This window comes from Netta rufina (genome assembly GCF_964035555.1).
Source record: "Netta rufina genome assembly, chromosome: 2".
Classification (NCBI taxonomy): domain Eukaryota; kingdom Metazoa; phylum Chordata; class Aves; order Anseriformes; family Anatidae; genus Netta; species Netta rufina.
In genome coordinates this window covers 112,777,803-112,805,727 of record NC_140124.1, presented here as the reverse complement: position 1 = coordinate 112,805,727, position 27,925 = coordinate 112,777,803, and the positions used below count along the sequence as shown (strand labels likewise).

The 27,925-nt window shown below is 40.3% G+C and overlaps 1 protein-coding gene across 1 annotated transcript in view; it reads left to right on the top strand.

Moving 5' to 3' along the window:
- Positions 1–437: 437 nt before the first annotated feature.
- Positions 438–27,925, top strand: part of LOC311206227 (chloride channel protein C-like) — a gene marked incomplete at both ends in the record, with an annotated part of 76,472 nt that continues 48,984 nt past the window's right edge. Inside the window, 11 exons of the mRNA XM_084281477.1 lie at positions 438–688; positions 1,631–1,760; positions 4,345–4,425; positions 5,384–5,559; positions 7,138–7,230; positions 10,436–10,679; positions 14,067–14,261; positions 18,228–18,325; positions 23,803–23,906; positions 24,407–24,578; positions 26,186–26,357. Of these exons, the coding sequence (XP_084137603.1) occupies positions 438–688; positions 1,631–1,760; positions 4,345–4,425; positions 5,384–5,559; positions 7,138–7,230; positions 10,436–10,679; positions 14,067–14,261; positions 18,228–18,325; positions 23,803–23,906; positions 24,407–24,578; positions 26,186–26,357 (1,716 nt within the window). The remainder of the gene's footprint in view (positions 689–1,630; positions 1,761–4,344; positions 4,426–5,383; positions 5,560–7,137; positions 7,231–10,435; positions 10,680–14,066; positions 14,262–18,227; positions 18,326–23,802; positions 23,907–24,406; positions 24,579–26,185; positions 26,358–27,925) is intronic.

Here is a 27,925-nt window from a genome sequence, read left to right as displayed (position 1 = left end):
GAGAATGTAGGGTTTAACTCTGAATGATGCAGTACACTAAACTTTTATTTTTAAACTGTGTGATTATGTTGGATCAAGATCTATGGACAGCCCAAAACACACCTCTTTAGTACAGACAAAGGCCTTGTTGCTTAAACATCACTGTCATCTGAAGACTCAGGAACAGGTGCAATAATCATGTTACAATGAACTACCTTAAGGTCTCTCTGCTTTGACTTCACCAGAGAGCTCCAGCTCAGACGAGTTTTAATTTCTTCAAAGGTGCTGGGTCTGTGCATAGCCACAGCAAACCAACCCCAAACACAAAACATCTGATCTCTGCGTCACAGCCACTCCATCCTCATGGGCTTTTTCCATTTCTCTCTCAGTCTCAGGGAGCCTGATCTTGGGCTCATGTAGTTCTTGTTGGCATCCCAAAGATTCTTGGAGCCACTGTCATGTCATCACTTTTTTCCTGTACGCGACATGTGGATGACGGTGAAGAGGAGATGTTAATGGCAGAAGATCATGGGCCTGATTTGATTCATCCTCACGATTTTAGGAGGCCATGTAGCATCAGCAGAAGTGATTTAGCATACAGTCACTGCAAGGAGGATGAGAGAGAGCAGCCGGTAGCCCATGAGAGTTTGGATTATTTGCCTTCACACAGTGGAGTTTATAAGAAGTGGCTACAAGAGAAAGCATACAGGTAAATTTCCTTTAAATACTGTTATGCTGCCTCTAAGCTATGGATAACTGGGGCAATCCAGGGAGATGCCTGCTAGCAGAAGGAATGATGAGAGCATTATTTGTTGTTTTTATACATAGGAAAATATTTCCATGGAATAAAGAAGGGGGCCAAGCAGCAAACAACCTCTGTTTGAAAGCATTTTTTTTCAAAGTGCTTATTCCTTTTCTCTTAACAAATTACTGAATGTTAAAAAAAAAAAAAAAAAAAAAAAGGAAAAAGAAAAAAAAAGTTACTCCCTGATGTATACAATTTAAAAGAAGGAGATTTTGCAGAAATTTAGAGGAATGTTTTCTTACTGAGACTTTTCTTGAAATCCAGTGCCCCAGTGTAATTTGCAGGAAACATGGCATTTGAATCTCAGTTGTGCTGCTTTAGTTCTAGATGATACCAGGTACAAATCAGAAGTTAATATCAGTGCACAATTATTATTAGAGGCATATGTTTAGAAAAAGTACAAACTAGAAGTAAGGATTTGCACATTTGAATGTAGGTGCTGTGTCAGTGAATTTGTTGTGGTAGAAGACAACAGGAATTTATTTGAAACCAGTTCTAAGAGATCTACTGAGTGTTTAATTATTGATTCACATAAATGAGCTTTGAGAGGGCATCAGAAAATCAACATCCAAAAGCAGGTTGCACTGCAACTTTATATATAAAAATGAACAAACACACATGAAGCAATGATGCTCATTACCTAAATGGAAATGGTTTTCACCTGAAGGTAGAATTTTGGGAGTGTACACTTCTGTAAGAGATATTGGTAGAAATAACCTTTTGCTTGTGCAGTCATGGTTAGTAATCAAATGATCCTAAAAATTGAAGTTGTGTATTTATGAGAGGAAACACACCGAACAGTCCTTTGCTGGAGGCTGAGAGGTAACTGTATTTTCCTATTTCTAGAAAAGAGTGGGATCGATGGCTGCTGATGGGGCTAATCGGAACAGCAGTTGGGATGCTGGGGTTTTTGACTCATCAGATAATTGACTCTCTCATCACATTGAAATGGGACCTGGTGGAAAATTACTTGAAGGTGAGCAAAAGAAAGTTAGATTGACCTGTTTCTGTGTGTGTTTATTGAAAATCCACATCATGAAGTCTTAACTGACTAGAAGTGCTGCCTGTCTAGGTGAGTATGGACATGATATATCCTGTGGGTCTTTGTCCAGGCATGCAGTGGTGTCCTTTGCTCCAATTTATCCTATATTAGTATATTATCTGATGGAGTTCTTGTCATGAGATTGGTGAAGGCCTTCCTCCTCCCCTTGTGCATGCACATGATGAAAGGAGCAGGTACTGCATTGTGTATTGTTGATGCCCAAGGGGAGGGATTAGGTTTCCCTTAATGTAACCTAAGCAAGTCCAAGTAAATGTGGACTTGGTATCAGGGATGTTACTTGTTTCCATTTCTAGGGTCGCTATCTGTTGTGGATGCTGTACACAGATTATTGTGGAATGCTTAATTTTGTTCTTGATGGGTATCATGGCATTGTCATCTCTGTCATGATCAGGATGGTGGGGACAAAAATCACTGAATGGCTAAAACCAATGCCAGTGTTAAAGCACCTCTGACCCAACTGCTCAATCAAATTTTAGCCTGTTTTGTGATATCTATGGTAGACAGTAAGAATATTGAAGAGCTTACTGTGAGAAAGGTGCTGTCCAGCTGAATCCTGCCCAGGGAGGGACAAGCATCCTTACAGATGGATGCATCCTTAGATCCTTACAAAACTGGAAGAAAACAGTGGTTGATAGGCCATATGATTGTGTTGGCATTCAGCCATCAGCTTCCTCAGATGCACTGGGAGGAGTGTTACCAGCAGGCTGAGGGAGGCGATCCTTCTCCTTTATTCAGTGCTGGTGAGGCCAGTTCTGTTGTATTCTGTTCAGTTCTGGGCTCTCCAGTACAAGGGAGACATGGACATACTGGAGTGAAGCTGGTTAAGATCCACAAAGATTATAACTGGAGCCTCCGTCATACAAGAAGAAACTGAAAGAGCTGACATTGTTCAGCCTGAAGAAGAGAAGGCTCAGGGGGATTTCACTGTGTGTTTGCAAGTACCTACAGTGTGTGAGTCATTATTACTGAGGAACAGAGATAGCATTTTCTCAGTGGTGCTCAGCAAGGAGAATCAATGACTATAAAGCTAAATACAGGAAATTCCACTTAAACATAAGAAAAAGATTTTGAATCTTTTGAGGTCAAGTGGTGGGACATGTTGCCCAGAGAGCCTGCGGATTCTTCATCCTTGGAGACTGTCAACAGAATAATGCTGCCAATTGCTGAAGGGCAGATCTCAACCACTTTGCAGAAATGCCAGTGAAGACTTACTCCATTGAAAATATGGAATATATGAGAGATAAATGTATCAGGAGGAATATCCAAGAAATAGACAGGTGTAGGTTTTCCATTTGGAAAGCATATTATAAGGCTCTCAAAATCTTATTTCCTTGGAGTTTCTCTTATACATACTAGGCATATGTTTATGAAATATATGAACATTGGATGAATACGTACCTGCATCTATGTATGTGTATGGATATATATATATGCATGTATATGTGTGTATATATAAGCACTGAAGTATAGCTAAATAATATATAGAAACAACAGTTTATCTTCAGGGCACCACAACAACTGCTGTGCACACAGAATGTCCTGTTGTGTTACAAAGTTTGTCCTACTGTATTAAATTAACAAAGAAGGACAGCAGGTAAGCTCTCACAGGCTCTTACAACAATATAAACATTTAGCTCCCGCCCTGGAAAACCATCCCATCTATACAACTCCTTCATCTGAAGATAAGCAAAACTCGTTTTTGTGCAGTTTGCTTTCTTGTTTGTCTGTGCTGCACAATATGCTCCGAAAAGGCTTGGTGCGAGATGCTGACGGGAAGGCTGCGGTGACCGGCTGTAACACCATGACCTCCAAAATGCAAGGGGTGTGTTTGACCTGCACACACACAATGAATCACAGCTGAGCACTGTGCAAGGAGGCAAAACATGTGGGAGCTGAGGAGTTCTGGAGACAGCATGGCTGTGGTCAGCCCAAGGACAAACAAACAAACCCAAAATCCAGGGAGACTGAAACGGGCTTTTAAAAGTGAGAAGGAGCAGTATGGGAGATGTGCTTTTGGTTAAAATAGAGCATGAAAATGCTTGCTTACATATATTCTGTCTATACGTAACAGCTGCAAATTCATGAAGATATTTGCCAATGTAAGACCTTGAAGCCTCTGTTTGAGAAAACATCTGCTGGAGGCTTCATTTAGTGATTTCTAGTGCATGTTCTTAAGGTCCCTTCACTCCACCTCTGTCCCCCAATGGGCCTGGATAAGTAACAACATATCCCTTGCAGTGTTGGTAGAGATGGGGAAAACATCCTGGAAAAAAAACAGGAATTGACTCTGAAGGTCAGCCTTTACCTTGCTGCCACTCCAGTCCTTTTAAAGAAGCTGCACTGCTCGTTTCGTTTATTTATTTATTTTGGTTGGTTGGTTTTTACCTGTGGTACACATTCTATCCACAGAAGTCTGTGGGACAAAAGATGATTAAAAAACAGGCTGTATAGCTGGTATATGGGTGCCAAAGTAACGACCTGTTTGTAAACTGGACAGGATGGCAACTTCCACCTGACGTGGGTGTGTGTGCTCGGCACCGGGCTGGCCATGATCCTTGTGTCCTCGAGCTCAGTGCTGGTGAGTGTCGTCTCTTATGCAGCAGGCCCACAATGCAGCAATAACCCGCATCTCGTGCTCTTCCAAATGCTGTTTAATTCAGCATTTAAATAAAAAATTATTAAAAAAAAATCTCTTTTACAACCCAACTGGAGAGGCCTTTTTTGGCCTTCAGCCTATGCTGAATTCCCCAGCACGTAACTTGTATAAAAGTGTCTGGGGTGAAATCCGTGGTGGCGGCCATGCAATTTATGCTTGGCGTGTGGTGTTTGTAAAATAAATACTAGTGGCAACTCGTGTAACTTGTGAGAACTCGGTGTTTGGAAGGGGCCTGAGCCAAAGACCGTCAGGCCATATAAAAATTACTGTTGGTTTTAGACTGATCTTTTAGCTGCGCTGTGTGGGTATCACTTGCAGCCTAGATCAGTACTTTTACGAGGCTGCAACGCCTAGAGCATTGAGCCTTGCTGCCATTTACTGTCCTGCTGTGCTCAATTTAATCATAGAAAGGCAATTAACAGTGTAGGTGAAAGAAAAAGTGAAGTTTTACTGAGATTCCCCCAAAGTCCAGCAGCAGCAGTAGGAAAAGGGAGTTTGCTGTGATACAGGTGATAACCGACCAGGTTGGAGCTAACTAAAGCCTGAGCTGACCGAAGGGCTGCTGCAGGCTCATGTACACCCCCGCCCCTCAGGTAACCTGCACGCAGGCTCCAGCCATGGGAGGCAGGACCTGGAGCAGAGGTGGGCCCTGCTCCATGGGTGTCTTCTCTCCCTTCTCCAAGTACGTGCATAGCAGCACTGTTGGGAACACAAGTTTTTAAACATCTGTAGCCAGAGGTTTATGTATGTATGCATTATTAATTCTGGGAAAATTTGTTCATGATCAGAGCAAGGTGAGAGCTGGACTTACAGCTGTGTCCATAGATGTGTCTGGCAGGATATGATCATTGACTCTGCTTATTATTTTTTCCCTTTGCAGTTCTTTTGTCCAGCAGGTTCACCGTCTGGCTTGCCAGAAATCATTGGGTATTTGAACGGCACTTCTATTCAGCATCTTTTTAATATCAAGACCTTCCTAGGGACGTTTGTGTCATGCGTGCTGGCTGTAGCAGCTGGGCTCTTCTGTGGGCCCGAAGGTCCCATGGTCCATTTGGGGTAAGAAATACCAGACCAGAGTTAAAGCTATCAGTCAACGTGGATGGCTTTGCAATGTCTTTCTTGGTGGCAGCATTGGCTTAAAAAACATCCTGTACTGCATTAGCACAACTGATGTTGTGCTGTCCCCTCTATTCAAGCCACACAGCGAAGAAAAACATTTTTTCACTGTGTGTTTTAAATATTGGCTGGGTTCCTCAATGCAACTCACAGCAGGGTTCAGCAAGCAGTTATCTGGACACCTGCTTCCAATGCGCTGGGCAAGAGGGGGAAACTGGGTGGACAAAACTGCCATCAGTTTTCTTCCTGGAAGCAACCTGTCCTGGAGCAAGGCCGGCTGCCTTGCACCTCGTGTAATGGCTTTTACCTATGCAAAGCCAGTGTAAAAATAAAGTCAGCCTCAAGTGGTTGCACACAAATGAGATGGTAAAATTGATCTCTGATAACATGGTGCAGATCAGCTGTTGGTTAATTTGCTCTTTTATTTCTGATTCTTTTTGGTTTTGGAACTTACTCATAGTTGAGGTTTGTTCTCATTGCTGACCCGACCAAACCTCTCCCCTCTAGCACGCTTGCACATTTGCTGTTATTCTGTGGGGTTTTATTTATTTATTATCTATCTGTATGGAGGTGCAGCACCCTTGAGAATGACTCAGATTTTCAAAAAGAGGAGAGCATGGTTAGTCAGAGGGAGCCACAAACCTTTCAGTCAGTAAGTACCAAGGGTTAGCTCTCTCTTTAGGTTTCTTTTGTTTTCTTTGCTGTCAGACATTTGTCTCCAGGAGCTTGGAGACTGCAGCTGTGATGTTTTTCCTTTGTGCTAGGTTGGTAACAGTGATGCATGAGCCAAAGAACTGAATCATATTTCCATGAAGAAAGTCAGCACGGTATTAACGTGATGCCTTTTCAAAACACAGGACTTAAGAGCTAGTTTAATTTAATTTAGTTGGAACCTTCTACCATTTTTATTAAACATAAACACACGTAAGTTGCTAAAAGCCTCTGAGAGATTCGTTAAGACCCCTAATTTAAGTCTTGTAGAAAAGTCTTCCAAGATTATACAATGAATAGATTTTTCATTTCACTAAGGATTTGGTTTTCTCTTTTTTCCATTTAATTGTAGTTTGAAGTGCTGCCTGGGAACACACTGTAATAATTTAAATCCTTACATATCTTCTGTCAGAAGCAGATCTGTTTTGCCTGCCACGGTCATTAACCTGGGGGCAGATGATTGAAATGATGGGCTACAGTCTGACATGTCACCACACTTGGGCAGACATTAACAGGCAGTTCTTCAAAAGGCATTTCGTGGTCAATCATCGCAACACTCCTTGCAAAAGAGCCATTTAAGTCTCTAGTTAAGAATCTGAAAGTCTTCAATAGCCTCCTGCTTTATGTCAACAGGACTTTGCATATTTAAAAGATATGTTCAACGTTTTCCTTGTTTAAATCTGTTGAAGCCAGTCTACCTTTGCTGCCACATGCCAGCTAAGGCTCTGTCCTCCCCTGCCTTGAACCATGGCTGATTTATGAATAATTTACTGAGGAGCGCTCTCAATTATACAACATCACTTTTAGTGCTATCCTGGGTTGTGGCCTGAGCCAGCTGCAGTCGGACACCCTTGGCATCCACCTCCCGTTCTTCACCAGGTTCCAGAATTCAGCTGACAAGTAAGTGATGTGCAGGGTGCAAGCTAGGGGGGTCTCTGTGGCTCCCCCTCTGCCCTCCGTGCTCCAGGGGTATCTGGCATGCCACCAGCAGGCTCCTTGTGTCTCAAAGAGTAATCCTGTCTTTTGGTCTTCCTGCCATTTGTCACTTTGGGGTGGCAAAAAAACCCACACCTCACTTTGTTTAATAAAAACAACCCTTCACAAGTGGTTTTATTGAACGCTTGTGGAAAAAGTGTGTTAACACTGAAGGCCTTTTTCCATTGTCTTCTCAGCTGTAAAACAAGGGAGAAAAACACAAGAATTTTAGCCATGGGGTTTATCCTCAACTAACGGTGTCAGCTCAGGAAATGGGAGATGATGGGGATTCCACAGTGTGCACTAGGGGAGCCTTGGTTTGTTTTTCTAGTTTAAAAAAGTTTTTTTTTTTTTTTTTTTTTTGTCACTTTTAAAATCTGTCTCTAGTTGCGTATGTCTGCAAGGTAGCTGTGGTAAGCCCTCTCTCGTGAACAGCTCTACTGAAATTAATGAGATTAATTCCCTGATTAATTCTTGTAAAAAGAATTTACAAACCAGTTTATGTTTTTTGGATGGTATTTATTATCATGTTGTCATATAAAGCATGCACACAAAAGTTCATGCAATACTGATTTTTCTAAAGTGAGAAAAAGAGAAAGACTCGCGTGTTCATTTCCTAAGAAAAGCAAAGTGAAATAATTTGTATGAATGGCCACTGAACTATCTGTAGCTTGAAAGTAAATCAAAAAATACCAGAGGGAAAATATGGAATCCCCTTTGCTTTTATGCTTTTAAGGTCAGTCATTTAAATAAATCTGAGACGTGCTGGTCTCAGCAAAATGTTACTCATGAAAGGAGTCAGCACTTGTGGTAAGAGAAGCACTGAGAACTTTTGTTTGTCTCTGCAGGGTACAGTTACAGAGTAATTAGAAAGACGTGTTAACTTGCAGGCAGGAACTGTCCTGGGAGAGACAGGTTGTGTGGAAGTCCCCTTTACAAAAAGGTTTATTTCTGAGCAGCAGAGGAAAATTCCAGTCTAAGAAAGACCTCACTTCCTTTGCAAAGATCAGAATGAAAGAATCCCACTCCCCTGGTATATTTTGTAGTTATTAAGTAGGCTCAGTACCCTCTCCCAGTACTGCCACTGGCCCAGCAGTAACTCAACCAGCATGAGGATGTTGAAGGATCCTAAGGCCTCTGTCCATCAGATGTAAAGGATCTGCAGGGTTGGAGGGGTCTCCAATGGCTTTACTGATACTACTGATGTGACACACAGCATGTACAACTGGCTGGAGCATGGAGATGTCCAAGCAAAATTCCCCTAGTTTTTACTGTGGCATGCAGTATCTGTGGAGTTCCCTACTGCTGAAAGTAATGTTACTTTGCAGATGCAACATATAAGTAAAAAACCATGCAATCCGTGCAGTGTCTAACTCCACGTTTGTAAACAGGGAAATACCAGATGTGAAGTTGTAGCTTTATGGTGGGCTCCTCCACAGTCCTTAGGGGAGAGGGAACTTGTAAAGGCTTTGACACATGCACTTTCTAATATCTTCCATTTTTTTCTATTATCTTTATTGCTACCCATCTTTGTACTGATAAAATTTTTGGATACCACAGAAAAGTCAGAAGGGACACTAATAAAGGGTGCATGTTTTCAGATGACTGGTCATATATATATATATATATATATACACACACATTATTTGCTGAGAACTTGACATTTTTAATACTTCAAATACTCAAGTATTTTCTATACTCATTGACCTCAGTTAGTAATTAACACCCAGCATTTGTACAAATCATCCCTGAGGGTCTCAGTTAGCATATCCAGAGAATGCAAATTTTATGAGCTGGTGAGCACTAGTGATTTGTGCAATATATGTGTCAGCATCAGCCCAGTTTCCTTTACAAGTGCTAAATTTGAATGCAATTTTCCAAGGCAGAATTCTTCCATATTATTTACTCTTTCTATATACTTCCTGCTGTTCCGCACACTACAGCCTTTCTTAAAAATGTATGATATAGGATGTTGTTTTCATATAATGAAATAGGCCCTGGAAACAAAATGATGATGTGTGTGAGGAAATGAATAGTAATACATGCCTTAAAGCCTTTCTTTACAACACTATAATTCTTTTTTGTTACCTATATATTTTTTTGAACGTTGGTTTACTGGTCTGCTTACATGGTCTGCTTAGGGACGTGGTTTACTGGGTGACATTGGTGGTAGGGGGATGGTTGGACCAGATGATCTTGGAGGTCTTTTCCAACCTTAATGATTATATGATTTTTCTTTTATTTATTAATTTATTTGTCTTTACTGTGACTGACAGTGCAGATCTTTGCTATTTGAGCTCATAGTGCTGTTTACAGCAACACAAATTTACAAATGTGTTGCTCCTCAGGGTGTATGTGAGCTTCACATCCTTATGGGAGGAAGACAGAGCATATATGTTCTCTGTGGATTTCTCAGATACATACAGACTGAGGAACTGCTTGAGACCAGAGGTTCCAGGCTGTACTTTTGTTCTCTGGTGAATTCCAGACTTTCTTACCTTTTTTCCTACGATATTTCACCTCTGTGCCTGTACTGATTCTAGGATATGAAATGATACCTCTACTTGGCATTACACGGCTAGGTGCCACTTCAGCATCTTGCTGGCACGGCACTGCATTCCTCATGCGATGTTCTAGAATTGAGGAGTTTTGTCAAGGCTGAAGGTCAAGAAAGAGGACAACAGTTACAGTATAAAGGAGATCTGTGAATGAAACGTCATTTCCCCATTCTTGCTGACAAAATCCCATAAAAATTCAGAGGACTATTTAATGGTTTTACTACTCTATGGGTGCTTCAGTCACTGTTATGATTGGGTTCATTTTTTCTTCACAAGCCCTTGTGGACTTGGCAGTATATCAAAATCACTGTATTTCTAAGCTGCCAAGTAGCCCCAGTAACTTGAGCCGTAAGAATCAAATCTGAGACTAAGTCTGTATTCAGATCTTGGAGATGAAAGTTGCCATAATAACCCCCAAATGAACCATCAGTTCTTCAAATTCAGCTCCTTAAACACAACTTTGACATGAAGAAACGTTTTTGAAGACCTTCTGTTTCTTTTCTTTCTTTTTTTTTTTTTTTTTTTTTTTTTTTTCTGCTATTATCAAATTTTGACTCTTCTACCTGTTTCAGGCGCAGCTTCATTACGGCTGGTGCAGGTGCAGGGATAGCTTCAGTATTTCGTGCCCCCATTGGTGGGCTGTTGTTCACCCTAGAGGAAGTGTCTTCCTTCTGGAACATCAGGCTGGCCTGGCAAACCTTCTTTTGCTGCCTGATGGCTACCTTCACCACGGATTTGCTGTCCTCTTCTCTTTATGGGTTTGTTTACAGAGGTCATTTTGGATTTTTTGAAGCAGAGAAAAGAATTCTGTTTTGGGTAAGTACTGTGTGGATGTGGGAGGAAATAGATGCAGAGTTTTAGGCTTGTTTCTCTCAACATTATTTTTGGGGGAGTAGCAGGGAAGTGGGACTGAGAAGGGAGAAGGATGGTGTATGTGCAGTTACCAGATCAGTGGATATGGGACCCCTCATGCTTTAAGTCTGGTAATCACTTAGCTACAAGACAGATGTTTTGTGTTACCTACTTAATCAGAGAATTACGTTTTACATTGTAGTACAAGATGTTCAATGTCTTCTCCTGTAGCTGGCGTGAGCTCTCCTTTGTTGCTGCAGCCATTGCTGTGCCATGGCCTTGTTTCTTTGTGCTTACAGATTAAACATTTGAAAGCATATGATCACTGTTCCTAATTGCACAACAGAGGTCACCTTCAGCCTTTGTTCCTTGCAGCACGATACAACGTTATTCTTTGAATTTTACTTCCTGTCCACCTAAAAACAGTTGCTTTTATTATGTTTCTCACTCATCTTTGTTGTAAGGTGATTCAGCAGTGATGTGTGAGAATCACGATCTTCACTTCTTTGTGCCTGAATATCTTTCTCTGTATTATGATGTGACTTGAAGGTCAATTAGAAAAGTAAAAATAAACCTCCGGTCTCATGAATCCCAGTCCACTTTCTGCTACTAAGTAATTTTTCCTAAGCCTATTCCCCGACCACTTTAATTGGTCTCTTAATTTCTTCTGTTTTATATCTCTCTAGCAATACAAAAAATAGAAATAATGACATTTTTCCACATGTAGGCATATTATAATTTGAAAAACAAGAAACTTCTTTTGTGTGTGTGTGTGCATGTTGCCTGCTATAAATACCATGATTTTGCATATGTCATGCAAAAGAATTTGTGGTATACTTTCTTTAACATAAATTCAGCTGTGGCAATGGGAGAAGATACTGGTTTTTAACCCAAATCCTTTTTTGTGGACCAACTCTTCATGCAGGCTCCCAACAACTGTAGTGACACAACCAAGAAGACATAAATTTGTGGTAGAAAGGTGAGATTAAATGGACAACGAAGAGGTCAGGCCTGCTGAAGACAGCTTTATTGCTGAAGCCAAAGTATTGTGTAATGGACAGCTGCATGCACAGAGGAGAGCAGAATTACTTTGGTTGCTATTTTACAATAAACATCGCTCTTTCAACACTCCTTTCAGGTTGTTTTCAGAAAAGAGCAGTGGATTCTGTCTCCTGTCTTCTTTTAGTGTCATTAGCAGGAAAAGCTAGCTAAAATTATTATCTAGATGGCTTCTGTCAGGGTTCAATAGTTTTTGGCTCACAAGTTGGTACAGATAACCAGAAATATTTTAATTTCACTGAACACTGGGCTCAGGGGAAATTTTGCTTCTTTCATGTTTTGTGGCATTAACCAACACAGTTTACAGTGGATAAACTCTGAGTTGAAAGCTTGTGGGTTTTGTTTCTCAAGAAAACTATTTGTTTTCTTTAGCTTCCTTCTACTCAGGAAAAGGTTACAGGAGGAATTTATTGTACCCCAGAGCTTGAGATTTTCAGGAAGCTTCACTTTACTTTTATGTAGAACATTGGATTATTTATAAAGGTGAAGCTTGTTCTGTAGGTAACAGATTTTTCTTGATGACTGGCCAAAGCATGTCGCTAGCACTTTGACAAAAGCAATACACTCTGCCGCTGTTCACTCCCACAATGCAGAACACTGGCTTGACTTTACCTTTATTGCCACACATGTGCAGTGTAACGTGTGTGTATTGCTTTAAAACAATCATCTCAGTATATCTTTCCCTTAGGAAAAATAAAGGCAGGGAGAAAAACCAGTAAAAACCTGCATGTCCATTTTTAGCTTTCATGCAGGTTTGGAATTAAGTAGAATATGCTGGAAGATATTTGGATCCTGCAGGAAATAAAACAAATTTCCTACTTCCAAATGAGCTATTTCTTCTAAATTTCAACACCTTAAACATTAGATCTATTTAAATCCTTTGGAAAAAGATGGATTTTGATGCAGCTATTGGTAAAAAATAGTGTTGCTGAAGTTATGGTTAGTATGTACAACAGACATATATGATTGTTGTAGTCCTGATTATAGGGCAAGTCACTCCTGGCTTCCTCTGAGTGTGTCTCCAGGTGTTGAGTTTCTTGTGTCTGCCTTGTCTATATCAGTTTTCTCAGTCTGCAGCACCCAATGGACCAACTCTTCAGGCCTGACTGGATTTTGACCCTGGCCTTCTTCCTCTCAGGAGATACCATCAGCGCTTAGAACAGCCTCCTGGTGTGTTTCTTAAAGTCTAGGGTATTTCTAGCAGAAGAAACAAGAATAAGATTAAGGAAAAAGAATAAGAAGAGGAATAAAAAAATAACTTGAGAAGGGATTGTGTCCTTGCTCAAGCAATTTAAGGAAGGCTACCAGTTTCTCCTATGCGCTACCCCAAATATTATCCCAGTGTAGTTTTTATTTATTTATTTATTTTTCTGGCCCTTAACATGTGCCACTACTGCTCTTTGCCAGTTAGCTTTTTAAATGTTTCATGATCTCTTACTCTGTCCAGATCATAATCTTGACAAAAAGCTGTGTAACTCTAAGCCTGAGCTAAGGAAATAATATTCTCACAGCATTTAATAGATTTCTACGAATCTATTGACTTATTGACACCTTTTTGTTTGCTGGAAGATTATATTAAAGCATGGTGTTGCTCTCAACCTTTCTGCTTATTGAGGAATCAAGCAGAAAATTCAGTTACTATTCCAGCTGTCAGATTATGTTCTACATTTGTAATTTGGTATTCCATGAGTTGTTCCAGATCAGCATCAAATTACAGTTTTACTTAGAGCTTATCAGTAATGCATGTGGAAGTAGCTTGACACTTAATAAATGAACTTTCCCAAATTATGAGGTAGATAGAGATACTGTGAGCAAAGCTCTGGTCCAGCAGAGTGTCTCAAAGTGTTCACTAAAACCAATGTGTTATGTTATTTGCATGTAACCTGAAGTGCTGCGTGTTTGAGCTAACAGCTATGCATCATTGAAGGTTCTGTTAGATTCATTACTTTCCCTAGGGAAAAGAAGGACCCAAGAGGATACTTCTGACCTTAATTTACCACATTACTTGTTCAAGTCCTTTATAGTTATTCAGGAATGAAAATAACTGGCCAATGGAGCTATATGTGACAATGAGAGTATCTACCTGCTAGCTCTACTCCTGTGAGGTTTGCAAGAGCACTACACTGTCTCGTGTGAGATCAGCTTTAAATTAATTAGCTGAATCCTTAAACCAGGAGGAAAGATTTATTTCTTCTGTGGAAATTACTTTGTGGTATCAGGTTTTGTAGGAGAGGGTGCAATATGTCATGTCATTGGCAGGATGCTCAGAACATATTTTCTTCTTCAATGCAGGTTAAAAACTTGCTGGACATGCACGTCTTGGCCTTCATTCCAACCATCCTACTTGGAATGCTTGGAGGTCTTTTGGGAGCTCTCTTTGTTTCCCTAAATATAAAAATTAATAAATTGCGTATGCGGTTCTTTAATTCAATTCCAAAATCATCAATTAGAAAAACAAGCAAACTGTTGGAAACCATGCTCATCCTTGTAAGTAAATAATCCTTTTCTCTTGATTATATAATGTTTACAGTGGTTAATGAGGGTAGATCATAAGTTGGTTGGATGCAAAAGTGAATTTGGCCCTCTGGTTCTTGACCTAATGTACAATGGAGTAGAATAAACATACAGATTTCCAGAGGATGTTTAGGTATCTAATGTTGGTAGGTATAAAAGAAAGTTGGTTGTTTTTGGTTTCTTTTCTTTTCTTTTCTTTTCTTTTCTTTTCTTTTCTTTTCTTTTCTTTTCTTTTCTTTTCTTTTCTTTTCTTTTCTTTTCTTTTCTTTTCTTTTCTTTTCTTTTCTTTTCTTTTCTTTTCTTTTCTTTTCTTTTCTTTTCTTTTCTTTTCTTTTCTTTTCTTTTCTTTTCTTTTCTTTTCTTTTCTTTTCTTTTCTTTTCTTTTCTTTTCTTTTCTTTTCTTTTCTTTTCTTATTCTTTAAATACTTGAAGTATTTAACTGTCCTGATCTCCTGCTGCTGCTCTACTCTGATGGTACTAGCTCAGCTGAGTGACATCTGCCAGTCACGCTAGGGTGTTTTTGCACTTATTTGGGATCTATAGAGAGCTGAAACAATAGGTTTCATCCATTTTTCCTCACTTTCCCTTGCTCATGGCTGGCCTTCTCATTACCCCACAGAGTTAGCTTGCTCCTATGCTCTGCAGCATAACCAGGTGGACAACTTTCTCCACCCCTCTGCACCTGGAGAACTTTTCAGCTGCCAGCATTGGAAAGAACAATCTGAGACCTCAGTCATATGTATTCTTGCCTTAAGGCAGCAATGGAGATCTCTGTCTGTTGTAAGAACAGATGCATGAATAATAAATGCTATAGTGACTTTGAAAGATGTGGCTAGGTATAGCAAACTTTCTGGACCTAGTTGTGTATCTGGGGTGAGTTAGCCCTATTCGTCACTGATGGAGGCTGGCCTGGAGTCTCAGGTATTGTGATATAAGGCATGATGGTGTCACTTCACCTCTAGGCTTTGCAGTTTCCATTTGGCATTGTATGACTTTTATATATACTATTGTACTTCCTTCCCTTCTGGAGAGAAGGTTGTTGAATTGTTTATCAATGAGGTGACCATATAGATACTCTTCTCCCATCAGCCCAGACACATGCTTCAGCAGCATCTACTCTGAGGTGACAGAACACAAACTTTGGGGAAAAGCAGTAGCTTGGCTTGCATTAGCTACCTGGATAATACTAATATAAAACATTTAGTATTTTAAATACTAGAAGGGAAACTTTTATAGCTAAAAGTGTGAATAACCACAAGCCGAGGTCAAGTTTCTGCAATCTGTAGCGATTCATTTTCTCTGCAGATTGGTACAGAGATGTGTATGTTTCCCCTAGGCTGCACTTTTTTTTCCCCTCTGTAAGGTCTGAAAGAGTAAATGTCATTTAGTCCTTGAATACTGTGCACGCTATGGAAGTCCAGTTTCTCCTCCTTGGCCAAGTCCTGCTCATAGCTCAGAGCAGCCTCCTGCTTGCTTGGTTCTCTGTTAGCACCACAGAGATGCAATCTGAGCTTCTTTAGGCGGATCAGTAGAGAAGGAGGGATCTGCCGTGAGCACTCTGTGCAGGAGCACGTCCACACCATCGATGACAACTGGATTTTAGCTCCTCTTAGTGGCAGGATGTCGGCTTTTCAGCTTGGAGCCGTGTTTGTTCAGCATCTCGCAGACATGAGATACCCTGAGGAAGCTCATGTGAAGCTTTTTGCTTCTTTGTTTGAAAGAGTGGATGAAGTAAGTAGGAAAAACAGCATTTCTTTGCTCCAGAGAGCACCTTTTGCCTGCCCAACCTTCTTCTGTTGTGCTATGAATTTGCTCCCAGGTCTTGAGGAGGAGTTGGACTTTGTGCTGTTGGGTGCTGCAGTGATACACCATTAGAAAAATCCCTGAGCAGTGAGTTTTCAGTCCATCAGAATGAGGAGTAAAGTTCCTTGTGTGACTCCCATTAGTCCTGTGTAAACTAAACGGTTTCCAAAGGATCTCATTTTGTGAAAGGTCAGGTTTGTAACAATCATTGTTTTAATGATTTGGAGCCAGAGCTCTGCTTTTGACAGCACTTCCCCTACCACTGGGAAAGGTTTGGCTTTCTCATAATACATTAGAAAAGCTTTACATAAGCTACTTAGAAAAAACACACAGTTCCTTATTACTTTTTGGAACAACAACAAAAATCAGAAGAAAAAAACACAACACAACAGACAAACAAAGAAAAAACATGCCACAACAGAAGCCAGCATGACCCAGCTTGTTAGAAGATACTGTGGGATTAAATTTGAGATTAGTTAGCAAAGAGTCAAAGATTCAGTATCAGACATAGAGAAAATGCCCAGTAGAAGCTATTCTATCCTGCTTAGGAGTGTCACCTTACTGACTCCAAAAGTTCATGGGGTGGTGAGCACCTTGCCAGATCACACCTGAAACCGCAAGAATAGCACGTGTTTTGTGGGCTGCAATTATTACAAAAGCTTTGCAACTTATATATTTTGCCTTCGTCATTTTAAATAAATAAATAAACAACATACAAACATACATTTTTTCCCCATTACTTTTGTAGCATGAACTCTTGTTCAGACTGTTTTTCCTTTTTATTAGCTCTAGGGGATCCTGCTCAGGTCACAGTCCTTATTTTATCATAAATTGGAGAAAAAAAAAAAAAAAAAAAGGCAGGAAAGAAACTGTTTGATCTGAGAAAGAACCATACAATTCTTTTTTTTTTTTTTTTTTTTCTCATCAACTCACATAATCAAGCAACTGAAAGAAACTATGTCACAGCGACTTTAACCCAAAATAATCTTGTATAAACCAGTCTGCATTTAAACTTGGAAAGAACCCATCATGGTATCTTCCACACCCACAACATAACCCGGAGTACCATTCCTTTGACTGGAATTGAATATCTAATCTTCAGCCCATAGATTAAGCAAAGCCGTCTTCCTAAGTGCCCTTCTGCCCCTTGGCCTGCATTTGCTTCTCTTCAATTCATCACCTTGCTCTCTGTGAGGAAATCACAGTGTAGATAAAGTTTTGCCAAGAATCTGGCAGAGCTATCTTTTTCTTTTTTCTTTTTTTTTTTTTTTTTTTTTTTAATCTTGTTGACTAATGCTTCTGTTCCAAAAGCTTAGTGTTTCCATGGGCAGGGTGAACAATTTAAGGATATATGCATATATACGCATATATTAAGCTGTCAAAACTTTAAAAGGTTAAGTGAAAGGATATATATATTTTTTCTGTTTAGCTGTGAAGATAGGCTACTGCTTTAAATCTCTAGCCACTGGCTCTTTTCTAGCTGTCCTAGCTGCTGTTGGACTTTGTGGCTTTGGCAAAAGCTTGACCTGGGTTTGAACTGTCCCAGAGTTAAGTTTTCAGAAACAAAACTTGACCTAAGTTTTGTCAAGACCGAACCTCTCCCAGTTTTACCTATCTCTTTTAGAAGTGCTCTGCCCATAAATTTATAATCTCAGAGATACAGAGAAACAAATGCTTGGGATACAATTGTCAGACAAATTAGTCACAATTGCACACAGCTGAATCTCAGCTTGAGGGCTTCTATAAATGTGCTACCTGAGCTGTTTTATAACAATACTATAACAGTAGTATAATTGTGTGTTCCAATAATCTTTCCCGAATCCTTTTTTGGGGGGATAATGGGGTGGCGGGGAGGCTGGGTACACAATGAGCTCCAGGTCTCTCGCTCAGGAGGTAGCTGTGGCCTTCTGATGGCTACAGAGAGAGAGACTGCAACTAGTTAGACGAATCTGGGCCCTCCTTTTTTTTTTTTTTTTTTTTTCACGGGCAACATCTGATATGGGACATGTGGGCAAGACCACAAGGACAATTCCTTTTTGGTAACTGCTGGCACTAGTGATTTTAGAAACTTTTCTTTTTGTTTGTCTCTGTTTCTACATCTCATGATAGTTTATTTGATTATTTGAATGCCTGCAGGTATGTACGACGACTGTTACTGTATATTTACCGTATTTCTTTTCCTGCACTCCAGTCATGAATGTGAGAGACGGCCAGCTGAGAAACAACTCAGAAATGTAAGTGGGGGGAAGTCATCAGGAGCTCTTTCAATTAATTAAAATTAATATGTAAATTATCATGCAATTAAAATTACAATTAATGTGTAAATACAATTATTCACATTTTTTCTCAGTTGTTACAATTTATATGTTAAATGTTACAGATTTGGGATAAAAAAAAATCAAAAGCCTGTCAGAACTGAATATTTAAAATGAAATAACCTAGAGACAAGAATCACACAATCTATTAATCACTGGCGTTTAATCACACAAACTTTTCTAGTCAGAAACACTTGCCACCATGCCAAATTAAAGAGAAATAGAGAAATGAAGAAACAAAGGAGCGTTCAAAAATGGAAAGAGCCTGAAATGTGACTGTATGCATCATCCAAGTACATTTTCAATTTAGAATACAACTTTTGCATTAAAACATATATAGTCCATTTATATAGGTTCATAAGCCTACAGATATCAGTTTGTGCTTTGACTGGAAAGCTGTAATGAGGAAAAACATTGCTTATTCTCAGCTTCTGTCAGCTACTGCTGGCTGAGGGACATGATCAGTCATCTATATAAGAACACCAACCGGTAATGAACACATCAGAGGTGCGTGCCAGTACAGCACCAACTGTAATAAGGGACCTTAGAACTACAAACATTGTCTTAATAAACAGTCTGAGAATATGGACCTGAATTGTTAGGGATTTTATTGGTGACACAGCTGAAAAGGTCCTTGAGTTTGTTACAAGTTTTGCAGTCCGGGTATCCTTCTTGAGAAATACTTAGGAGAAATCCAGAGGAAACAGAAAAGGAATAGCTTGGATTTTAGGTGAAACAATAGTTTGGTTTCACAGTCATTGCAAACGGTCACTACCAACTTGTAGTCTTACATATCCTCCTTCCAAGTGGGCAGCATTCTATAGTGCATGATATGGGTAGTAAATGCTGAATAACTTCACATTGGTGACCGGACTCCAAACAGCTTATTTATGTACATGGAAAGCAGGCATATTTCCCCATTCTTGCCATCAATTCTAGCCTAGCATTTGACTTGCAATACTTTTTTTTTAGTATTGTCTGCTATACTACATATTTACATATTTTTTATAAAAACAAATTTTGTCATCTACTTAGTACCTTGACTTAGTGACTATGGCTTTTTGGTTTGCTACAAGAAAAGCTCTCTTCCTCACCACAACATCCTTTTTATTTCAAGAATGAAATGCTTCCAAAATGTTATTTTTCAAAACAAAACTATTTTTACTCTAAAGAAAAACATCTGAAACCATGATAATTTTATTTTTTTTTTGGTTTGTCAGTCTCTGGATGAAAAATAGTCAGGCTGATCCAACCTAGAGGCTAAACTGTCTTAATGCCAATTTTTCATTTGCTGTGGCTGCAAGTTTTAGAGTACATCCTGTTGAAAATGGATAGATCTGAAGGGAATTAAGCACCAAATTATCATGGACTTTGCAAGGCCATGCATCTGCTGAAGGTAGTGATAATGTCTCCAGTGAACCTGTAATAAGGTACAAAAGTGAACAAGGATAAGAAGCTTGTTAATTTTTCTCCTGTTCTTAGAAATTTAGAGAGAGAATTATGATTGTGATCATGAGATTTTAGTTGGGATCATTTAAATTTGGCTCATCAGAGCTTAACGTGAAATTTAAAATCAGTGATCCAGGGACAAGTAAATATCATTAACCACTAAGTATCCATCAGGTGGGTAATAGGCACCCTTGCTGCTTTAAAATATCCAATAAGAACCATGTAACAAAAAGATTCTGAGATGCTTGTTTTTGTCTTCTGTACTGATCCAACTCTTTCAGTGAAGTGTATATATATATATATATATATATTTATTGTTTTTTCTTCTTTTAAACCATAACATTACAACAGCTACAGCTCCAGATGGTGCTGTATGTGGCTGTGCCAGTATGACAATACTTCCTTCTAGCATAGCTTATCTTCATTAATTTATGTTGGACCTGTGCTTGCAATAAGGTTTTGTAATATTTCCAGAAGCCCCAGATATTCCTAAGAGAATGTGAAATAGGAGGACCTGGGGAGGCAAGAGGTAGTAAAGGAGCAATGGGCTCCTTCCCATTCTTCTTAGCAAGTCCTGGTGAAGCACATGCAGTGTAGCATTGCAGTACTCCCATCCATACCAGAGACAAACCTGTCTTTAGGAGCAAAAATTAAATGTACAGGAAGTGGAAGCAGGAACACACGGCCTGGGAAAAGTACAGAGATGCTGTGTGGATGTGCAGGGATGGGATCAGGAAAGTCAAGGCACAGATGGAACTGAGCTTGGCAAGGGACGCCAATAACAGGAAAGGATTCTATAGGAACATTGCTCAGAAAAGAAAAGCCAAGGAGAGTGTGCCCCCTCTGATGAATGAGAAGGGTGAACTTGTAACCACAGACATGGAGAAGGCTGAGGTACTCAACAACTTCATTACCTCAATCTTCACTGACTGTCAGGCTTCCCAAGTCTTTTGTTTCCCTGAACCTGTAGATGGAGGCTGGGGGAGCACAGTCCCACCCACTGTAAGTGAAGAGCAAGTTCAAGGCCACCTGATGAAGCTGAACAGGTACAAGTCTATGGGGCCTGATGACATGCATCCGAGGGTCCTGAAGGAGAAGCTAGTTGCCAAGCCTCTCTCCATCATATTTGAAAAGTCCTAGCAGTCAGGCAGGGTCCCTGGTGACTAGAAAAAGAGAAACATCACTCCCATTTTCAAAAATGATAGAAAAGAGGACCCAGGGAACTACAGACCAGTGAGCCTCACCTCTGTGCCTGGGAAGATAATGGAAAAGATCCTCCTGGAAGCAATGTTAAGGCACATGCAAAACAAAGAGTTGATCTGAGACAGCCAGCATGGCTTCACCAAGGGTAAATCAAGCCTGACCAATCTGGTGGCTTTCTATGATGGAGTTACTTCATCAGTTGACAAGGGAAGACTGACCGATGTCATCTACCTGGACTTGTGAAAGGCTTTTGACAGGGTTCCTTATAACATCCTGGTCTCCAGATTGGAGAGATACATATATGATAAGTGGACCATTCAGTGGATAAGGTGTTAGCTTGAAGGTCACACCCAGAGAGTGGTGATTGATGGGTTTATGTCCAAGTGGAGGCTGGTGACGAGTGGTGTACCTCAGGGGTCTGTCCTGGGACCGGTACTATTTAATATATTTATCAATGACATAGACAGTGGGATCAAGTGCATCCTCAGCAAACTTGCAGATGACACCAAGCTGAGTGGTGCAATTGATTCAACAGAAGGAAGGGGTACCATCCTAACGGATCTGGACAAGTTTGATAAGTGGGCCCATATGAACCTAATGAGGTTCAGCAAGTCCAAGTGCAGGATGCTACACTTGGGCTGGGGCATTCCCAGATATGAGCACAGTCTGGGAGACGAACTCACTGAGAGCAGCCCTGTGGAGAGGGACTTGGGGGTTGTGGTGGATGAAAAGCTCGACATGACCCATCAATATGTGCCTGCAGCCCAGAAAGTCAACTGTGTTCTGAGCTGCACCAACAGAGGAGAGGCCAGCAGGGTAGGAAGGTGATTGTGCCCCTTTGTTCCGATCTTGTGAGGCCCCTCTTGGAGTGCTGTGCCCAGGTCCGGGGCCTCCAACACAGGAAGGAGGTGGATCTGTTAGAGTGGGTCCAGAGGAAGGCCACAAAGGTGATCAAGGGGCTGGAGCACCTCTCCTACAAAGAAAGGCTGAGAGAACTGGGGCTGTTCAGCCTGGAGTAGAGAAGGCTCCGGGGTGACCTCATTGCAGCCTTTCAGTACTTGAAGGGGACTTATAAAACGACAGAGAGCAACTCTTTGCTCAATCAGATAATGACAAGAGAAGGGGGAATGGTTTTAAACTAAAAAAGGGAGATTAATATTATAGATTAGAAGGAAATTCTTCACTCAGAGGGTGGCAGAGTCACTGGAACAGGTTGCCCAGAGAAGCTGTGGATGCCACATCCCTGGAGGTGTTCAAGGTCAGGTTGGATGGGACTTTGAGCAATCTGATTTAGTGAGAGGTGTCCCTGCCTTTGGCAGGGAGTTGGAACTAGGTGATCTTTGAGGTCCTTTCCAACCCAAGCCATTCTATGATTCTATGATTCTATGATCTACTGATTTCAAACTGAAAGAGTCAGTGGTACAAAAGCCTGTGCAAAAAACAAATCTTGCATCTCTATTCTCTGTTCTTTCTGCTCAACCATGTGTTTTAATTGTAAAAACTTTCTCCTGTTGTTTCTCTCTCTGCTATTTTGACATCACTGCAAATTTCAAGTTACCTCTGGGATGTGCTGGTTTTTGTGTATACTCCTTTACTGGTAGTAAAGACATTGTTTGTATGGAACTCGAGGTTTTGCTAGAAGTGGGTTACACAATCATTTGATTTCTCAAGCAGGATGGAGTAAATAATTTTTTTTTTTTTTTATTGACCATTATGAATTTGGAATATATTCTCTGAGTGGTTGGATTAATGTAAAAGGCAAATACAAGATTGGGGAAGTATCTTGTGTTCCTCTGGTTGCCAATCTGGGGTCTGGAATAAATTTTCTTGTACTAGATATTGGCTGCATTTTAAGTTTCCCTTGTAGTTCTGAGCAGGGATCAGGTGGGTCAAATACCATAGATCTCTGGCTCCTTGTTCCAGGAACAGAGTTCATATTGTTACTGGACAATTGTTTAGGTTGTGGTGCTGTCCAAAACATGCTGGATATGTCCCAGACTCACAGAAGGAAGTCATACCTGCTTGGAGGACACAATTGCTCAAGATGACCAAGACTGAGAAAGCGTCCAGGAATGGATGTGCTGTACCAAAAGTCTGGTTATAGTCAGCATGATAACCGGCAGTCTGAGTTGCAAGTTTTCTGATGTTGAAATAACTGGTGCCAGTATTTACCAAGGGAGAGTTTTGAGAATGCACTGGACAAACATCTTTTAGGTGTGGTTTGGGTACAGTCTGCAGTGCTGTGGAAGACGGGAACCTCTGAATCCTTCCTGATCTCTGTGGTGCTCTCCTGTACTAACCTGTCCATCTGCAGATGCAGTTGTGAGCTTGGGATGCTGTGCTTACCCACAGAAATGTTCATCAGGAGTGACAAAATTCTGGTCTGTTGATCCTGTTTTACAGTTACAATGGTACAAGGAGATCAAGGCCAGGCTGCACATTTTAAACCATTTTTTTCCCCCCATTTTCCCAGTTTTAGGTAGTGCAATGTGATTCCTGGTTTTGGAAATTTTGGTTTTCAGCAGCTTTATGCAGAGGAACATGAGCATTAATAAACCAGGTTTATTAATTTAATGGAATAATTAATAAATTGTTCTAGTAAACTAGGTTTATTAGTGAATAAAACAACTTAATTGGGAGATGAAAGGGAAAGTAGGCTTTCTATGTAAAATGTATCCCTAACAGACACATGCTGTATGGTCAGTAAGGTAAGTTAGATTTTTTGTTTGTTTTTAATGTTTAAGCAGAAATCTGTTCAAGAGGGAAATTTCAGAATATGGTTGTTCACCAAGCACATCATGGATTGGTCCAGATGGAGTCAGATATTCTAATCGAACCTTCAATCAAGGTAAGGAAAGCTAAGTGATTGATACCAGAGAACAAACAATGTATGTAACCAGACATGATATCCAAGTATATTTACTTGTAACATAGGTTTTCTTCAAAATAATGTAGTGCTCCCTTTGGAGGGGTGTGTCAGAACTAAATCCCATATTTGAGCTCAGGACACTTGGAAGTTTCTGAAGTTTCTGAATCTCTGAAAAGGATGGGGAAAGAGCCTTGCTAAAGTAGTATGGTTGCCATTCATTGGCTTAACTGATTGCTGTTTCTCCTTGTTTAGTTCAAGATTAATACCACACAGCAGACTGAAAAGAACAAATAATGTTCCTTGTTTTCCTGAAAATGCCTCAGATAACTTGTCACATCAACTCAAACTAATTTTTGATTTCTATACTTTACTGACTTTTATCATGCTTAGGCGAATGAGGACTAATTCAGCGTGGATCCTTTTGTAAAGGATCCTTTTGTTGTTTAATATCTCTCCACATCTCTTCCTCTGTGTTGCAGCTGCTGCGCTTCTAGTTGAAAATGGGAAGCAAGGGATCACATATCTTTTTAAACGTGGGACTCATGAGGAATTTGGATACGCATCCCTCTGCACTGCTTTGGCATTTTATTTCATCCTCAGCTGCTGGACTGCAGGTTCTGCTGTTGCCAGTGGCCTGGTTATTCCTATGCTGTAAGCTTTGCCCATTTTGGTTTGAGCTGTCTATACAAAAGGCCTGTGTTGAGTAGAAACAACCTGAGTGGTAAGATGAAAGGTTGGCAATAGCAAAGCTATAATTGCTCGGAGGAGATTGTATAGGTAGAACAGGATGGTTTGCTTGGAAAGAGAGGCTAAAATTGAGGAAACGAATGAAGAGAAATCATCTGAGAATAGCAGTAGAAGAATGATAGCCAAAACTGTGTACTTTCCAGCATAGATCATTTGAATCCTTTGGGGACCAAGCCTCGACTGCTGGCTCCATCTCTGTAACTGTAGAAATACCGGTTCAGATCCAGACTTTTCATCTGTTTCTTATGCACATAATAGCCTGAATCTTAATCTTGGACATCAACACCCTAGACTTTGGAGAAAACTGCTGTTAGGTCTTTTGTTGTAAGTTTTTAGAAAGCTGTTGTAGACTAGAGCAGAGTTCTTACTGTAATGTTAAGAGGTTCGATGTGCATACTTGAAGTGTTCAGTGAGCAAGGAGCCATGGCTGGAGGTTGGATATCAAGGAGGGTGGGTATCTGGCATGATGCAATTCAAATGCTGAAAAACACTCTGAAAAGAAACTCATGTTTCTTTGCCATACCCCTGAGTAGCCCCTCTCTTTTACCTCTTTTCCTCTCCAAGCTGATGTCTAAACCATTTTTTGATATGTAGTGATTGCTGAAGCATGGCATAGTTGGCTGTGTAGATACTGATAGTCAAGTCTTTCAGCCAGCTCCTGATAAGCTAGTTTTTGTAACCATTTTAGAACTGCATCTAACGATAGAATGAATCAACTGTGTGAATAAATGGGAGAGAAAAAAAAAAAAGAGGGAGAGTGAAAGTGCAAGATGAAGCTCCCCAAGTTAGCTAATATATATCACATATGTGCCTATATTATATGTAATAATAATTCACCATTCCTGGAAGGTGAATGCCTGTGCAAATGCAATTAATGGGCTGACACTTGGAAATGTATATTTAATTGCATGTGGAATTAAATGCTGTATCTCACCCCAGAAATTACATGTTCAACTGTGCTAAATTTTGGTTTTGTTCTTCAGTGTAGCACATGGTTAGTATGACGACTCCTGGGTTCTCTTCACAGTTTCATTCCTGCTTAGCTTTGGGCAGGTCATTAATACTTATTACTCCATTTCCCCATTTGTTATGTGGTTGTAATATTTTAATTGCCAGGTTTATGGGATGCACAAAGACTTAGTTTTAAGAAATTATATAAAGCTGGATCTCCAAAAGTGTTTCTTCTGTTTGTTTGTTTGTTTTGTGCGTACATCTGTAATCTGTATTTTTGACTGTATTCCTGTAAGATTTATTCTCATTTGGCTTTGAACAACATTAAGCAACACATGCACATAGTTCTTTTTCTTCAAATTATAGCAAATTTGGCAGTTTCCTGCTAGTGATTGGAACTAAATAATCATTCATAACAAGGAAGGAAGCTAGAGCTTTTTTTGGGAAAGGAGTTGTTACAGAAGTTCGTGATTAAATCTGGGACTAGCAAGTTACTAGAAGCACCTCTAGAAAACAGGATCACTGGCAAAAAGACTGCTCTTTTTTCTTCTCACATACAGGTACACAGGAGCTTTGTATGGCAGAATAATTGGTTTGATTCTTGTTTCCATTTTTGGTGTTCAAACTAATGAATATGGAGCATGGATTGATCCAGGTCTGTTTGCTGCCATTGGGGCTGCCTCCTTTTTCAGTGGAGTGTCAAGACTCACCATCTCCCTCACTGTTATAATGGTAAGTATGTTTTCAGGTGTTTGTGTGGCCGAGGTTGTGCTGAGCTTTTGCTGCTGCAGCTAAATGAACCACAGATGGTGTCCCACACACGTTGGACCACAGAGAAATAAATGTTTGGCCTAGTTATTTCTAGCTCACCTGGAGAGGTTTTCCTTTCCTTTCCATTCCGTTCCATTCCTTTTAATTCCATTCTGTTTTCAAACATCTTTTGGTTAGAGAAACGATAACGGCTCCAGCAGTTTACAAACAAGGAAGCAGAATATACCATCTCTTCTTCTTCCAGATTACAAAAAATAGTAGACCACGCTTCCTGGCTTGTGAATTGACTTCTGTGAGGGGCTGAGGGCCTTGTGAAGTGTATCTTTTTATTTTGGGGATGAATATAGCCTTCTGGACAGTGAGAGAAGGATTTGCAGTAGTATAGGCAAGCGATGCAAAGGGAGGCTTCTCAGGTCTCTCTGGTAAATTTATGCCTTATAGATTTCAAATTTTTTGAGGTTCCCTTGCAACATGCTTCACATTCACATTTCCTTCCCTCCTCCTTTTGTAGCAGACCACTTTGAGTCTACACTGCAATACTTTCAAAGCAAACCTCTGCAAGTTGAAAGCTAAAGGAGGTGCAAAGAACGGCCTTATAATTAGAGAGGAGGTTCTTCGCACCTCCCTGATTGCAACACCTGGGGATGGTGAGTTGTAAGGTGCAGCTGAAATTCAGCTCAATCAACACAGAAGTGATTTTGAGGTCACAAGGGCAAGCTTTCACAATGTGGAAATTTCACCTCTGACTAAACCAAGTCTTGGCTGCCTCTGCCCAAAAATATCTCATTAAAATCTTTGCAGATGTCGGAATTCACCCAGAGTGACCAAGTGGGGATTTTCTCTCCTAGTACACTGTTGCGCAGCATCTGATAAAGCGGCTGCTTATCGGCACTCACTCGGAGCTGGGGTCATTTTAGTGATAGGCTGTGTAAATTGTGTAGGAAGCATTTCTGTGAAATTTTAACTTGAAAGGTGGTGTAAGTGCATAAAAACTTGTCTATTGTGAAAGAACAATTAGAATGATTATGGAAACACTCCTCCTTCAGTGTCCTTGTGATATTTTAGCACTTGCTTAGCCTTTAAGAACAAATGTACTCTGTTATTTTTGCTTATGCTATTGCTATTAGGCATCTTTTTTAAGATCCGAATGATTTGTTGGCCAGCTACAACGTCTGTAAGACTTAAAGTGTGGAAAGATGATGCCTGAACAATAGGCGTAAGTTTCTGAGAGCTCCAATTGCCACTAACTGTAATGTGTCTTCCAAAGTAGAAGAAATTTTACCCTGAATTTTCTTGCAACGACTAAATAAATCTTAATTGAAGCATTGTTTATAAAACATTAAGTTAGGGTCTTGCTGCAGATATAGGTCCTCAGGGGCAAAAGCAGCTGACTGACATCTTCCTTAGCTTTGTGCCCATGAGGCTGTGCTTCATTGCAGGGAACTGAGGAGTGAATGTGTGCCAGAACACTTGCTGGTCTTGGATGACAGAACCACATTTAATTCAGCTCTAGTAGAGAGGAAAAAACC